This window comes from Nycticebus coucang, chromosome 12 (assembly GCF_027406575.1).
Source record: "Nycticebus coucang isolate mNycCou1 chromosome 12, mNycCou1.pri, whole genome shotgun sequence".
Classification (NCBI taxonomy): Eukaryota; Metazoa; Chordata; class Mammalia; order Primates; family Lorisidae; genus Nycticebus; species Nycticebus coucang.
The window spans coordinates 69,449,667-69,463,732 of NC_069791.1; the positions used below are offsets into that span (position 1 = coordinate 69,449,667).

At 49.1% G+C, this 14,066-nt stretch overlaps 1 protein-coding gene across 1 annotated transcript; it reads right to left on the bottom strand.

The window, feature by feature from the left end:
* Positions 1-3,428: 3,428 nt before the first annotated feature.
* Positions 3,429-14,019, bottom strand: PDAP1 (PDGFA associated protein 1). The gene is made up of 6 exons (XM_053556501.1): positions 13,873-14,019; positions 10,621-10,712; positions 9,191-9,301; positions 7,398-7,519; positions 5,266-5,417; positions 3,429-4,162 (listed from the first exon to the last, which is right to left on the bottom strand). Exons 1-6 carry the CDS (start codon positions 13,883-13,885, stop codon positions 4,104-4,106), a joined length of 549 nt encoding a protein of 182 aa, XP_053412476.1. The 5' UTR covers positions 13,886-14,019; the 3' UTR covers positions 3,429-4,103.
* Between the last annotated feature and the right edge of the window lie 47 nt (positions 14,020-14,066).

Here is a 14,066-nt window from a genome sequence, read left to right on the forward strand (position 1 = left end):
TTTTGCCCTTGGTAGAGTGCTGTCGCGTCACAGCTCACAGCAACCTTCTAAGCTCTTGGGCTTAGGCAATTCGCTTGGCTCAGCCTCTCGAGTAGCTGGGACTACAGGCACCTGCAATCCCAGCCTGTGCCAGCATGCTGTCCAGTGAGGTTCTGTCCTAGGGCTGATGTGACTACACTGAAGGGCAGGGAGACTTTGACATGTTTCTCACTTTGTCACCCTCAGAGTACTGTGGCAACATAGCTCACAGCAACCTAAAACTCTTGGGCTCAAGCAATTCTCTTGCCTCAACCTCCCCCGTAGCTGGGACTACAGGTGCCCTGCACAACGCCCAGCTATTTTTATAGACAAGGTCTCCCTCTGGCTAACCATCCTCTGCCTCTCAGAGTATTCGGATTACAGGGGTGAGCCAACACCTCCGGCCTTTTGTGGCTTTCCTGACAGGAAAGTGGGGGCCTTGGCAACATCCAATCACAGTGTTCTTCCCCTTCTCTTGACCCTGAGCAACAAGCTTAACCCCTACTGTCATAGAATTATCAACAGCAAGCATAGTCTTGGTTTCAGGAGCAGATGTCATCTGACCTCCTTTACAGACACATGCTATCTCGGGGGGGATGGTGGGGGGGACAGATCTTGGCTTAAAAATGACAGGTTCATAGTCATATGCTTCCTGTAAGGAAAAGGCATTATGTGCAACATAAGGATGGGATTAGGTCCCTTCGAGGGTGACTGAAGCTCCTGTGGCAGGCAGGTGGATGGTCAGAAAAGGAGGGTCCCCTTGGCCCTGCTGTGTGCTAGATGTCAGCAGTGGCTACCAGGACCACTAGCTGGGCTTGCTGAGCCTGCTTCTTTGCCAGCCCTGCTGGATGTTAAGGTGACAGGACAGCTGCTGCCTTCAGAAAGCACAGCCTTGGCTCAGTGCCCATAGCTCAGTGAGTAAAGCACCGGTTTCATATATCCAGGCTGGCGGGTTCGAGCCCAGCCCCGGCCTGCTAACCAATGACAACTTGCAACCAAAAATAGCTGGATGTTGTGGTGGGCACTTGTAGTCCCAGCTACTCGGGAGGCTGAGGCAAGAGAATTACTTAAGCACAGGAGTTTGAGGTTGCTGTGAGCTGTGATGCCTTGGCAGTCTACTGAGGGCGACACAGTGACACTCTTGTCTCAAAAAAAAAAAAAAACGTTCTGGTGGAAGCAGATGATAACAACCCAGTGTCCAAGGGAGACCGGGAAAAAAAGGTTGGGGACTGAGGCCTCCTTCTAAGAAAGCATATGCAGCAACTTCAAGGAGCTGAGGGACTGATGTAGAGAACAGGATGTGGTTGAGATGGGAGGTAAAGCTGGGAAGGTCCCAAGGGACCTAGCTCCTGGTAGCTTTTGAAATCAAGGAAAGTCAGGAGCTGGGGAGAGAAATGGCTGGCTTTGTATTCTAGAAGCCAGATTATGGGCCCATGAGGAGGATGGCAGGTCAGAGATGATGGATGGGGAAATAGGGTAGATACTGCACAGGCCCTGGGGACCCACAGGATGCTGGCTAGGGTGATGGGTAAGTGGTAGAAGACACAGGTGGAAGAGTCCTAGTAGACATGGGCCACCATGTGCCCACTTCAGAAGGAAGCCTTGCTACACATTTTTTTTTTTTGTAGAGACAGAGTTTCACTTTATGGCCCTCGATAGAGTGCCGTGGCATCACACAGCTCACAGCAACCTCCAACTCCTGGGCTTAAGCGATTCTCTTGCCTCAGCCTCCCGAGTAGCTGGGACTACAGGCGCCCGCCACAACGCCCGGCTATTTTTTGGTTGCAGTTCTGCTGGGGCCGGGTTTGAACCCGCCACCCTCGGTATATGGGGTCGGCGCCTTACCAACTGAGCCACAGGTGCCGCCCCTTGCTACACATTTTAAGGAGGAAAAGTGAATACCAGAGAAAGAAGTTAACAAAAATCCCAAAGGCAGAAGGTGGCAGTACAGGATTTACAAACTCATGCCTGACTTCTGAACCCCCAGTGCCAGGGCATCAGCTCAAAGGGCTTCTCCCAAGTGACAAGGGGAACACTTCTAGGCAGGAGAAACTCTCACCTGCACATCTTCCATGTATCAGGTGAGACCTGCAAAACTACACTCAGAGGCTGACAGATGCCAAAGGCAGTCCCTGCCTCTGGCTTCTTCCCAAGGGAGAACAAGAGAAGGACTGTCCTGGGCATGCAGAGGGAACCCTGCCAAACATGGCCTCTTCACTTCAACCATTCACACAGACCTCTTTCTAGCACGTGTCACAAGACACCTACTTCATCACTACTCTCAGAGCTGGCGACAGGGCACCATGAATCTTGACAGTTACTACTTTCTTGAATTCTCCTCCATCAGAAACCTCATTTGTAGTCCCAGACTTGAACTCGTAGCTGCTGCATGGCTTCAGGGGGCAGGGGGAGGGGAAGGTGCTCTGGGCAAAATCCCCTCAGGGGCCAGGTCAGGGCTTGTGGGAGTTCAGGGTGAGGCAGATGCTGGCAGCTGTGGTATCCCTTCTAGGACTGAGGACTCGAACTTGGTCGAGCCCAGGTATGTTTACTAGAGGTTGCTGGGGCTCAGGTTTGATTCCATCTCTGCCACTAAATCATTTTGCCTAATCTTAGGCAAACCGTAGCATCACCCCCTCTCTGTACCTAACACCCAATCATGTCATCAGACCCACTGACCTCTCGACAAAGTATGTTGCTGTTCACAGTTGATGTTTCCCTCACAGAGGGGTACAGGGGCAGAATAGGTGCTATGGATGACCATTTGCTAGGCCTGAATTTACAGGCAGCTCACTTGATGGCACTAAGCCTCAGTTTCCCTGCTGCCAGTCCCTGCCATACAGGGAGGCGAGGATTAAAAGAGAATTAAAATCTTGGGCAGCTGGCTTGGCTCCTGTAGTTCAGTGAGTAGGACGCCAGCCACATACACAAGCTGACGGGTTCAAGCTCAGCCTGGGTCTGCTAAACAATGACAACAGCATCCAAACAATAGCTGGGTGTTATGGTGGGTACCTGTAGTCCCAACTACTCGGGAGGCTGAGTCAAGAGAATTACTAGCTTAAGAGTTTGAGGTTGCTGTGAGCTGTGACTCCACAGCTGTGACTCCTCTACCCAAGGAGACATAGTGAGACTCCACCTCAAAAAAAAAAAAATCTTGGGCAGTTAGTGGGGTATTGCTCCTAAGGCTGTTACCCCTGGGGGACTCCTGGTGCTGCTTCAGCCTGCTGAAGGCTGGAGTGGTCCATGACTGCTCTGATCCTGGGGTCTCAGCACTCTAATTGGTGCTGCCAGATAGAAGTCCCGCCCAGCTGGTAGCATGCCCTAAACCTTCCCAGGTGGACCTAAGTGCCACCATCCATGACTTGCTGGCTAAAAACAGCTTAGGCAAATAAGCCAAAGGATGGATTACAAACCAAAGATTACAATAATGTTTAATCTGCCAAATATACAAGTTGAATTTGTGGAGCATGTTTTGCCTGGGTGCTGCACAGTCAACAGAGGTTCTTGAAATGATCGATGGGTACAGTTAAAAATGGGCCCACACCCTGGCCAAGGAGGTGGGAATAGGATGGGGAAGGGCAGAGAGAAGCAGCCTCAGACACAAGGGACAGGCCAGGGACAAGCCTTTACCCTCAGGGACCCAGGGTGTGGACTCCCATATTACAGCCCCTCTCTGAAAGAGCACCCAGGCCACATATATGGGCTGGTTGTCACAACTTGTCAGCAGCTACCTCCTGGCACAACCACCCACTAACGTGCAATCTACCAGACAAATGGAAGCTCTTCTTACCCCACCTCCCAGGCACCCAACAAGGGTTCTGAATTCTAAAACAGCGAAAACATTCAAATGGTTACATATAAAATGCTGTCCTGCATCTTTCTGTCTCAAAGATAGCAGCTGCCCCTCCCCCAGCCCCCCCCAACATCCCTCCAATTTCTGTGCCAAGATGAAGAGGAGACCTCAGGCTGTGGGGGCTCCTGGCCATGAGGGGCTGCTGCAGCGGCACCAGGGCACAGGGTGAGCGAGACACAGCAGAGGTCCTGGTGGCGCGGCCCAGTTTCCTGGCATCTCTTCCCACAGGTCACGCTTATTTATTCAGGGAGAGCGACTGCATTCGTTTTCCTGACAGTGTGGCGTCATCTTTTGCTGAGGGGTTGGAAGGGAAGGGTAAGCGTTAGAACGAAGTAAAACAACCCCCCCCACACACACACACACACAGACAGGAATAGAAAATTTACATCTTCAGAAAACATTTTGTGCAACTTGTTGAGAAGGCACACAAAGAAGAGACCCACGAACAAGGGCTGAAACTGACAACTCCCGCAGGAGAGGATTTCTGCTGAGGCTGACAGATGTCAGGTACCCAGACATTCCTGGCATAATCCAGTGGCTGCCCCCTCCACACGGGCCCACCAACATGCAGTCTAGTAAACAGATGGAAACTTCTCTTCATCCTACCTTCTCAATAAAATCCTATAATTCCCTAAATCTAAAATCAATAATGTTCAAATAGTTTCACATGAATTCCTTTCCTGCTCGGGTTTTGTGAAACAGAGATGAACAGTGAGTTGGGATAACTAGATTTCCAGTGGGGATGACAGTGCCCCTGAACAATCTGATTTCCCCTTTCTAGGCCCCAGTTTCCTCTTGACTTAATAAGGCAGTACAGCAAGATTTTTAAGGGCTCTCACAGACCCCTGAGAGGTTTATAGGAGTCAAATGCTCCTATAAGCTGGACCAACTCCCCATAGCCACCCTAGCCTAGAGAAATCCCCTAAAATCTTTGGTCTGCCTGAGAGAGGGAACAGGGAAGAGGGATGTTTGGGCCACATTACATGCAGGTTTGTACTGTTATGTATCCAACCCCCGCACCCCAAAGGCTCTCAGATGTAAAATTGTGACCCCACACAGCTCTCCTGGCTTCCCAAGGCACCAAAGACCTCAGAGGGACCTTCTAGCCTCAAAGGTCTATATTAAGAGGAACAGCTTCCAGAGGCCTCCCACTGATGGCAGACAATAGCTGTTCTACTATGGACAGTGCTCTGATGAGATTCCAACCCATATCTGACTCCATGACACCAATGGGCCCTCCCAGCCAGAGGTAGAGGGCACATGTGGGATAGGGCCTCTACTGAGTCAGCTATCACTCCTGACTCCATCTTCACCTCACAGACAAGAACACAAGTTCAGGCAGGGTTTGGGGGACTTGCCCAGGTCAGGCAGCTGCCGTGCAATAGTCCAGGATTTACCTTTCCTTTCCTCTTCTTTCTTCCTGGCAGCTTCCTCCCGCTGTTTCCGGATGATTGCCAGCCGGGCAAGGTCAGCCTTGGCTTGCTCTGTCTTCCCAGCTAAATGCATCTTCATGTAACGTTCTTTTGCTTTCTGCTTCTCAATTTCTTCTCTGTTCAGATAAGAAGGTGTCAGAGGGGGCATTTCCCCCCCACCCCCCCAGTTAGCCAAGCTGGACATGAGGCTGAGAATAAAGGCCAAGTACTTGGGCCTAGAGCCAAGGTACAAGAGGGTGCTCTGGCTGAGGGAGGGGCCCTGGCTCTTTGTGCCCCTGCTCGATGGACACTCACCTAACAAGCAAAAAGAAGGAATGGGCTGAGATGGAAAACACCTACGCCCATGAGGAAGCCTTACCAGGAGAGTGGACAATAACTGGGGGAGGGTGGGAGGATGCTTGAGGGCTTTATTATTAGGGTCTGGTGACCAAAGTGAGAAAACCAAGTGAACTGGGTTTCTGGAAGTTGACCAGGAGGAAGAAAGACTGCAACCCACATCCCATAAGGAATGAAGTGGAAGAAGTAGCCACAGGGCATGCATGGAATGAAGGCAATGATGGAAAACAGACCTATCATCTCTCAGGTCACCATTCGCAGAGCAGCTCAGACATGTCAGAGGCTGGCTCCCAAGGGGGTGAATCCCCATCAATAGGGGTGTTGGAGTAAAAGCTGGACTCCCATGGGACAGAGGTGTCATTAATCAACCAGCTAGGTTAAGAGGGTAGTGAAGATCACTAGTTTTCCCTTTGCAGATCTTCTCAAAAGATCAACCACTTCTGAGATTCTAAATTGGAGTGAATACCATCCAGGGTGTAAAGTTGAAGGATCTCTTTTGTGCTGGGTTCCTGAGTGCTTGAGGAGGGGAGAGCCCTGCCTGGAAGGAGGTCAGAGGCCTTCAGAAGTACAGAGCTAAGAGTAATGAGACACTAGGCCCAGGGACCTGGCTAGAGGGGAGAGAGAAAAACTCAGTCACTGGGAGCAGGATGAGCTTCTCACCCAGGAGAATGGACAAGACACCTGCTACTGAAATAAAGAGGTAACACAGAAGGGACGTGCCACAATCAGAAGCCTCTAAGCTGGGCCCTTGGAAATGATAAGCAGCTCTGTGGGGCCCCCCAGTGAAGGGCTAGGCAGGGTGCTGGCCTTCACATGGTTATCATCACAGCAGTTCCACAGGGCAGGGGTAGCAACAGAATTGTCCTTTCACTGGTAAGGATACTGCAGCCCAGAAAAGGCAATGATTTGCCCAGGGCTGCATAGCTGCAAAGTAGCAGAATGTGAGTGGACACCAGAGCCCTTGCAGCAGGCTGTTGCATTTCTGGGAAGTCAGGTCTGAGAAGGAAGCTACTGAAGGAGGAGAGTCCTTAGCAACCTCCAATCACACCCCAAGCTAACAGACCTTCCCTGTGACACTTTCATAGACATACCCCTCAGCTACCATGTATCAGAACAGGAAGACACACTGAAATCCCAGCATTGGGGCCTGAGAGAAACCAGGGCTGCTTTCCCCAGCAGGCTTCAACCTCTTCAAAGGTAAGGCCCTGGAGGTGACCTTGTGGTCACTGGAAGTCAGGGCTGGTTAAGGACTTCAATACTTTATTTTGATCCTCAACTCGAGGAAGACATTTGCAGTTCCCTTTTCACATGGGACTTACAGAGGCAGATGACCTCTGCAGACCCTGTCTGCACCAAGCTGGGCTGCTTTCTGGCTAGCACCAGCCCCCAGTCCCTTCCCAATTTCCACGGCAATGATCACTACAGGTAGTGCAGGTCAGGAATGGTCAGAGTGGGCTGGATAAGGGCAGTCTCCTCAAGGTGTGGTGCTCTGAAAGAAGGGAATGAAAGGCAAGTCTCTGTATCCCTGGGCCATTACTTCAAGTGCAATGCTCAGGTCTGCATCTGCTGCTCTACTTTCCTTGAAGTACATCTATTGGTGAAAACAAATTCTATGTGTTCTTTTTAAAAGGTACTATAAAGTCTCTGGGGAATGAGATGAAACAGGAATAAACATAGCTGGTAACCCCACCCAGCCAGGGTTGAGAACTGGGCACCCTAGCTTGTGCACCCCGGTTACACAGCCCAGCCAGTGACATTACCGTTCCCTCCTTGAAAGCTCCTTTGGCCCATCCAGATCCAGTTGTGTGACCTTTTTGGTTGTCTGTGCCACCCGGTTGGGGTTCTCAATGTCGATGAGCCCTTCCACACCTTTGCGCTTTTGCTGGAACAGGGCAAGAAGCTGGCTGTTGGAGACATTCAGGCCCTACAGAGCCCCTGAAGGCCATTCCCTCCATCTCCCAACAGCCCATCTGGATGGGGACAAACTCCTGTTCTACCCCCAGCCCACATGGTACTTGGCCCATCTCATAGTGGAGACAGCTCTCAGGACTATCTTCACCAGCCTGGGAGGGGCAAGGAAAATGAGTGTATGCATTAAGAGCCCAACCCATGCCAAGCCTCAGCAACCAAGGATTATTATCCCAGAATCAGAGACTACATACAGAATGATTGCTTAGGGTTAAATAACTTGCCCAAAGTCAACCAGGAAATAGAAAGCATGAGCTCTAGCCCAACTCATGGGTACTCAGAGTACTACTCCCCTACTTCAAGCTCAGCATCCAAGAGCAAGTTTTCCATAGAATTCTGTGCCTGATTTTTTTTCCATGACACAGGTACATACTGGATTCCCCTGGGTACAGTGGACCAAGGATGTGTGTTCTTGTGACCAAGTCCAATTCCTACCTATCTCAGATGACAAACTAGAAGTATAACATTTGAGTAAGCCACTGGATCACAAAGTCTATAGGTTTTAGGAACAAGCCCATGAATCTGGGGCCCATACCTTCCTCCTCCCCTGGGAAAGTTCAGGAAGAAAGGAGAACACAAGTTCTGTATGTAACTGGTCTGGTCAAGGTTCCTCCTGTTCTCCTTAAGTGACCAGGGAGACATCTTCCACTCCACAGGCCTATATATGTTTATGCCTCCACTCTGACACCTGTAAAGTTAATGTGTCTAAGATAGAACTTAAGATTCACCCCTCACCCTATCTGATCCTCCTCTTAATCCTAAGCAAACCTTTGATTCCTCAAGGATTTGAGGAATACAGCTTGAATCTGTCCACTCTTCTCCATTGCCATTGATGCCACACTAGGATAAGCCACAATTTCTGATCTGGACGCCTGCTGCCACTTCCCTGCTTCTACCCTTAACATTCTACAATTCACTTTCACAGAGAAGCCAAAATAATCTTTTAAAAGCAAATCTGGTCATTTCTTTCCCTTTGCAAAGCTTTCACCAGCTGGCCCCTACCCATCATAATGAAACCCCAGCCCCTTCCACAGCCATGTGGAAACAGCCCTTGCCAACCTTCCTCCCTCCAGTGGCTTACTCAAATGTTATACTTCTAGTTTGTCATCTGAGATAGGTAGGAATTGGACTTGGTCACAAGAACACAAACCACTCCACTCTCAAACCACTCTACTCCTCATCCTCTGATCACAGCCCACTGGCCTCATTCTGTTCCTTGAACATGCCAAGTTTCTTCTGACCCCAGGGCTTTTGCTTGTGCTAATCTATTGCCTCATCAACTCTGCATGCCAGTGTCACATTGCTGGTTGCATCTTGTTTTTCCACCCTCAGTTTGTAAGTTACCTTATCACCACAACATGACTTCAAGTACCCTCAAGGACAAGTCTGTTCTATTCATAACAATCATCACTACCTGAAATTATACTGTTCATTTACTTCCTTATTGACTCTATCTCCGCATTTGAATGAAACCCTTAAGAGCAAGGATTTTGTATCCATCACTGGGACTGGTAATAAGCAGGCACTCAATAAATGTTTGCTGAATGAATAAATCAAGGCCCTGGGTTCCCAACAGACATAGTACCTGGTAGTCATCTTCTTCATCCTCACTCTCATCTGAGTCTAGAGATTTCTTCTCCTTTTTGGGGTCTCCTGCAGCCCCATCTCCACCTTCTTCTCCTTGTTCCTCTTCTTCCTGTTTCAGAAATGGACAACCTGCAGGATCAAAAATGCAAAACAAACCCCCAAGACTGTGACCCCCCACCACCCTGAGACAGTGACCTAGAGAAATCAAGCCTATGGGAGGCTGAAAACAAGAATGACAAAGGTCCTACTCTCTGTGATCTTAGCCCCAGGAGGGGTGACCTGGATTAGAGATGGGCAGCCTATCCACTCAATATCATGGCCTGGAGGCCATTCCCACCGTCTAGCCTCATATAGCCACAAAAAGACCTACTCCCCCTTCCTAGCCCAGTGAGCTCAGGCAGCCTGCATGAGAAGCTAATCATGGGGTTGAAAATCAGTCCTGTTCTGTTCCCCCACCTGTCATGTCCAGCTGCCAAATCATACTGGCATTCCCAGCCAAGTACTCTTGTGTTCCACAGCAGGCCAGCCAACCTGACCCACCCATATGTGTCCTGCTGCACCAGCCTTCCAAGACAGCACTTCGGCAGACTACTTCCCTCTGTCTTTCTTGCCTTCCCATCAAAAACTTCCTTTATAAAAAACTTACGTCTTTCCTTCCCCTCTTAGCACTTGTCTATACATTCTCCAAGATCCTGATTGACTGCCAGCTTCTCCAGGAGGCCTCTCAGACCCCCCAGCTAGGGGGCCTCTCCCTTCTCGGGGTTCCCGGGGTACTGACAACTGTGCACTCATCTGGCCCTGTGTTCTCTTGGGCCCTTAATCCAGGCACAGATCTAATGAGGTAGTAGGGAAGGCAGACACCAACAATGATGGAAACATTATCTACTTCCTAACAGTAGCCTGGACAGAGTGCCACAAGAACAGAGGATAGGGAACTATTAAGTCAGCTTTGACTGGAGAGGGTGGGGAGGTGACCCACCATGAGTCATGGGAGGGGAGGCTGAACAAGGTCTCAAGGAATGACTGGCATTTTGCTGCTGGGGGTGTAGGAAGGCAGGACATGTGTGTGTAGTCTGGTAAGCAGTCCTGAATGGCTGCAGCAGACAAGTGGGGGGTCCTGGGAGCTCGAGCAGCGAATGGACAGAGAAGGGTGGAGGGAAAGCCTCTGGAAGGCAAGCACACAGGACCAAGAACGCAGACCCACGGCTACCACTGCTAAGTGAACATAGTTCCTTCTAATAGAGCCAGTCAGAAGTACCCCCTCAATCTGACAGTCACTGCTTGATCTGGGACTCACTCACTGCTCTCTCCACACCTACATGCCTGGCTTGTCCCTGTGACTAGGTAGTCTGCCTGGCCTCTCAGTGAGCCAGAGGGACAGGACCCCACCCAGGGCCACTGGAATGGCCTGGACAGGCATATACTCACCCTGGCTTTTTGCTTTTCAGCCTGGAGCTGTGCGTCAATCTCCTCAGGGCTTGTGTACTGCCTTGCCCGGCCCTTGTGGCCTCCCTTTCTCCCTGAATAAAGATTGCAGTTTAGGAAGAGAAGGAAGCAGCTGCCTCAGCTCCCCTGACCCCCAGAGAATTGTGTCCTGCTTGGGATGTTCTTATCAGAAGGCAGAGAGACCTCACCTACCCCTCACCAACCACCACCCAAACTTACCCACCATGAGTTCAAAGGGACACAAGAAACAATCTATGTTTATCTGCTGCACCACCAAAACACATGCTGGGTGCAGGTTCTCACAAATAAGAACTGAGATAATAAGAACCACAGAGTGTCTAGCTAAATCCCCTGGTCCCTTAGAATCCAAGCAGAGCGAACTCAGATGCAACTACAAAAAAATGTAGCACTTACACCCCTGCTGTTGTGATAAGGCTTTTTATTTGTAATGTTCTATCATAGCCATGGGCTCATTTGATCCTCAGAATAAACCTAGGGTGCAAGTTATTATTGGTCCTATTGTGTAGAGAAGGCGACTCAAGATCAAAGCACAATGGAGAAGAATTGTGATTCACAATTCAGAAGATTCACAATTTGAATCCATAAATCCATGGATTCAAATCTCAGCTCTATGCTTACTAGCTTTGTGACTCTGGGTAGGTATTTAATATGTCAGAGTCTCAGTTTCCTCATCTGTGTCCCTATCTCACAGTGCTGTCATGAAGACAGATTAGCTAATGTACATAAAGCTGTACGAACAGGGCCTGGCACTGGATAAGCAGCACAAAAATGTTTGTTAAGATTTTACTTTTCTCTCTAGTATAGTACTTGGTCGGAAAACAACAACAACAAAACACTACTGGCCATATAATTTACTGCAGGTATCAGAAATACAATCTGTTCATCTTAGTGGTATGGTAGAAAGAAAATCTTAAGGAAAAAAACCTCAAAACCTATAGGCAAAAACTTTGTGCTTGAAGTTAAGAAATGACTTAAAGTTAGTAAAGTTGGTTGAGAACACACCAAATACAGGGGGATTGGCGGGATCTCATCTAATATACACAATGCAAGGGTACATTTCAAAACAACTAAGAGTATGTTATAAATGTACCACAAAATGAGGTGAAAGTTATGTTAATTAGTTTGATTTAAGCATTCCACATTGTATATCATCACATTGTACCCCATAAACATATACAGTTACGACTTAATAAAAATTAATTTTAAAAAGTATACATTATGAATATAAAAAAAGTTGAGAACAAATCTCCCTACAGTCTAAGAATTAAAAATGTGACTAGCAATTTAAGTTCGTCTAAAAATATCAGTTCTATAGTCTGACCCTCTTAAGCCACGAAGCTCAAGACTGACCCCTGCTAAAGCCATCAGCCAGTGGCATTCCCTCTGTTAATTCTGGAGTATGCACAGGGCTGGCTGTGGCTTCAACTCCCACTCAGGACATCTCCTGAAAGCTAAGGCCCACTGGATTTCCAGAGAGCCCCTCACTGTGGAGCAGACTGTAATTAGCCTAAGCTGCCCCAGACTCCAGAGACAGTAGCAGAGATCCTGGCCTCGCCTAGTTTAACAGGCAGCTGAGTAATTGGGCTGCTACAGACCATACCAACATCTTAATGACTACCCAGGTTCCCAGGGGTGGCTAAGGCAAGACTCATGAAAGTTTTATTGTGAGAGATCAAGGTTGCTATTAAAACAACACCCTTTCTTGCTCACTTATTATTCCAGGGCAATAATAACAACTCAAAGCCAATTACCTCGGGCTCTATACTGACCTTAGCTTGGTCTACAGTATCTTTTATAATAAATATGCACTTCAAGATTTTAAAAATACTTCACAATTAACATCATGAAAACAAGAGTTGGTCTTTGCTCTTGGGAAATTTTAATTTCCTGGTGCTTTCCAAACAAATTAATCCTAAAGAAAACCTAAACCTGGTGTGTGCACAAAGCTTTTCACAAGCCAAAAGACCATTTAGCCATGAATTCGTATTTAAGGTTTTCTAATTGTAACCTCTAACCTTGACCCAAAGTATCCATTAAATAAGAGTTTGGAGACAGGATGACTCATTCAGCAACCCCCTTTTCCAGAAGAAAGACTAGAGAACAATAGAGGAGACATGGCTATTCCGGACACAGAATAGATCAGTAGTGAGGCAGGTTTAAACAGATTTAGCTCTGTAAAGCCCAGTATCTCTGGAGTCAGGAAGTGATTTAGGTTTGAAAAAGCTCCAGGCAAATGTTCCTGTGGGCTGAGCGCATTAACCACATAATACAAAGAGCTACCAATATTAACTGAATCTGTTCTGTGCCAGAAGCTAGCCAGGTACTTTGCGTGCTCTATCATTTTACCACCCCTATCCTCAACTCACCAGCTACAAATTCTTAGCCTGCTGTTTCAGATGAGGAAAATAGGCCAGAGAAGATTAAATAACTTGTGTAAGACCACAGAATTAGAGTGACATAGTTGGGATTCAAATTGAGGACTACTGACTTTAAAGGAGGTAAGAGGACAGAGAACATACTACAATGTACTGGAAAGCCTTTGACTTTCTTGGCTAAGAGCTGGCAAAGTCTTACAAATAGTTAATGTTTGCTGGACACTGTATTCCGCACTCCACGTGGATTACCTAGTTTAAACCACGCATCAATACTATGAGGTAGGTACCATCATTAGTCCCATTTACAGATAGGAAAATTGAGACACAAGCAGGTTAAGCGACTGATCAAAGGCACACACTGAGCCGCTACTGAATAAGAGAGTCAAAAGCAAGTCTAGAAGGCTCATGAGCATCATGTTAAGTATTATCTGGCCGGTCTGCCTGAGTCGGAGGTGGAGAGGGCCCACGTTTTACGCGAGGCACACGGCCCCACTACAAGCGCGGGACGCGGTGACTCAGTCCCCAATCAGCCTAGAAGTGGAATAAACTCCAGACCCCTCAGGCCTAGAGAAGGGCGCCCCCGATCCGGACCTCCGCGCTGGCGAGGATCCAGAGCCTCCGAAACGCCTCAGCCCACCGAGGGAGTTACTCTAGGCCACCGTGGTCCTCATTCTCCCCATCGTGACAATTGGGCGTCGAGGCCCAGGCCTGGCCCTCAGCTGATGCGGAAGGCTTCCCTAGACACTACTTTCTGAGACGCCCACGGACTGAGGGAACAGCAGGAGCCGGACCTGGGCCTGCCCTCGAGGCCCATGGGCCACGCGCACCCGCCCCTCACCTCCTTTAGGCATCTCGGCTCCGGCAGCTGCGGCGGCGGCGCCTCGAAATGACACCGGAACCGGAAATACCTTGGGCACGACTTCTTCCGCCCGGTCTAATCCCGGCCGGGCGGCGCAGCGCCGCCGCCGCCGCCGCCGCCCCACCGCAAGGACCAAAACCTCAGGGAGGTCGGCGCACGAAGCAGGGCTGCCC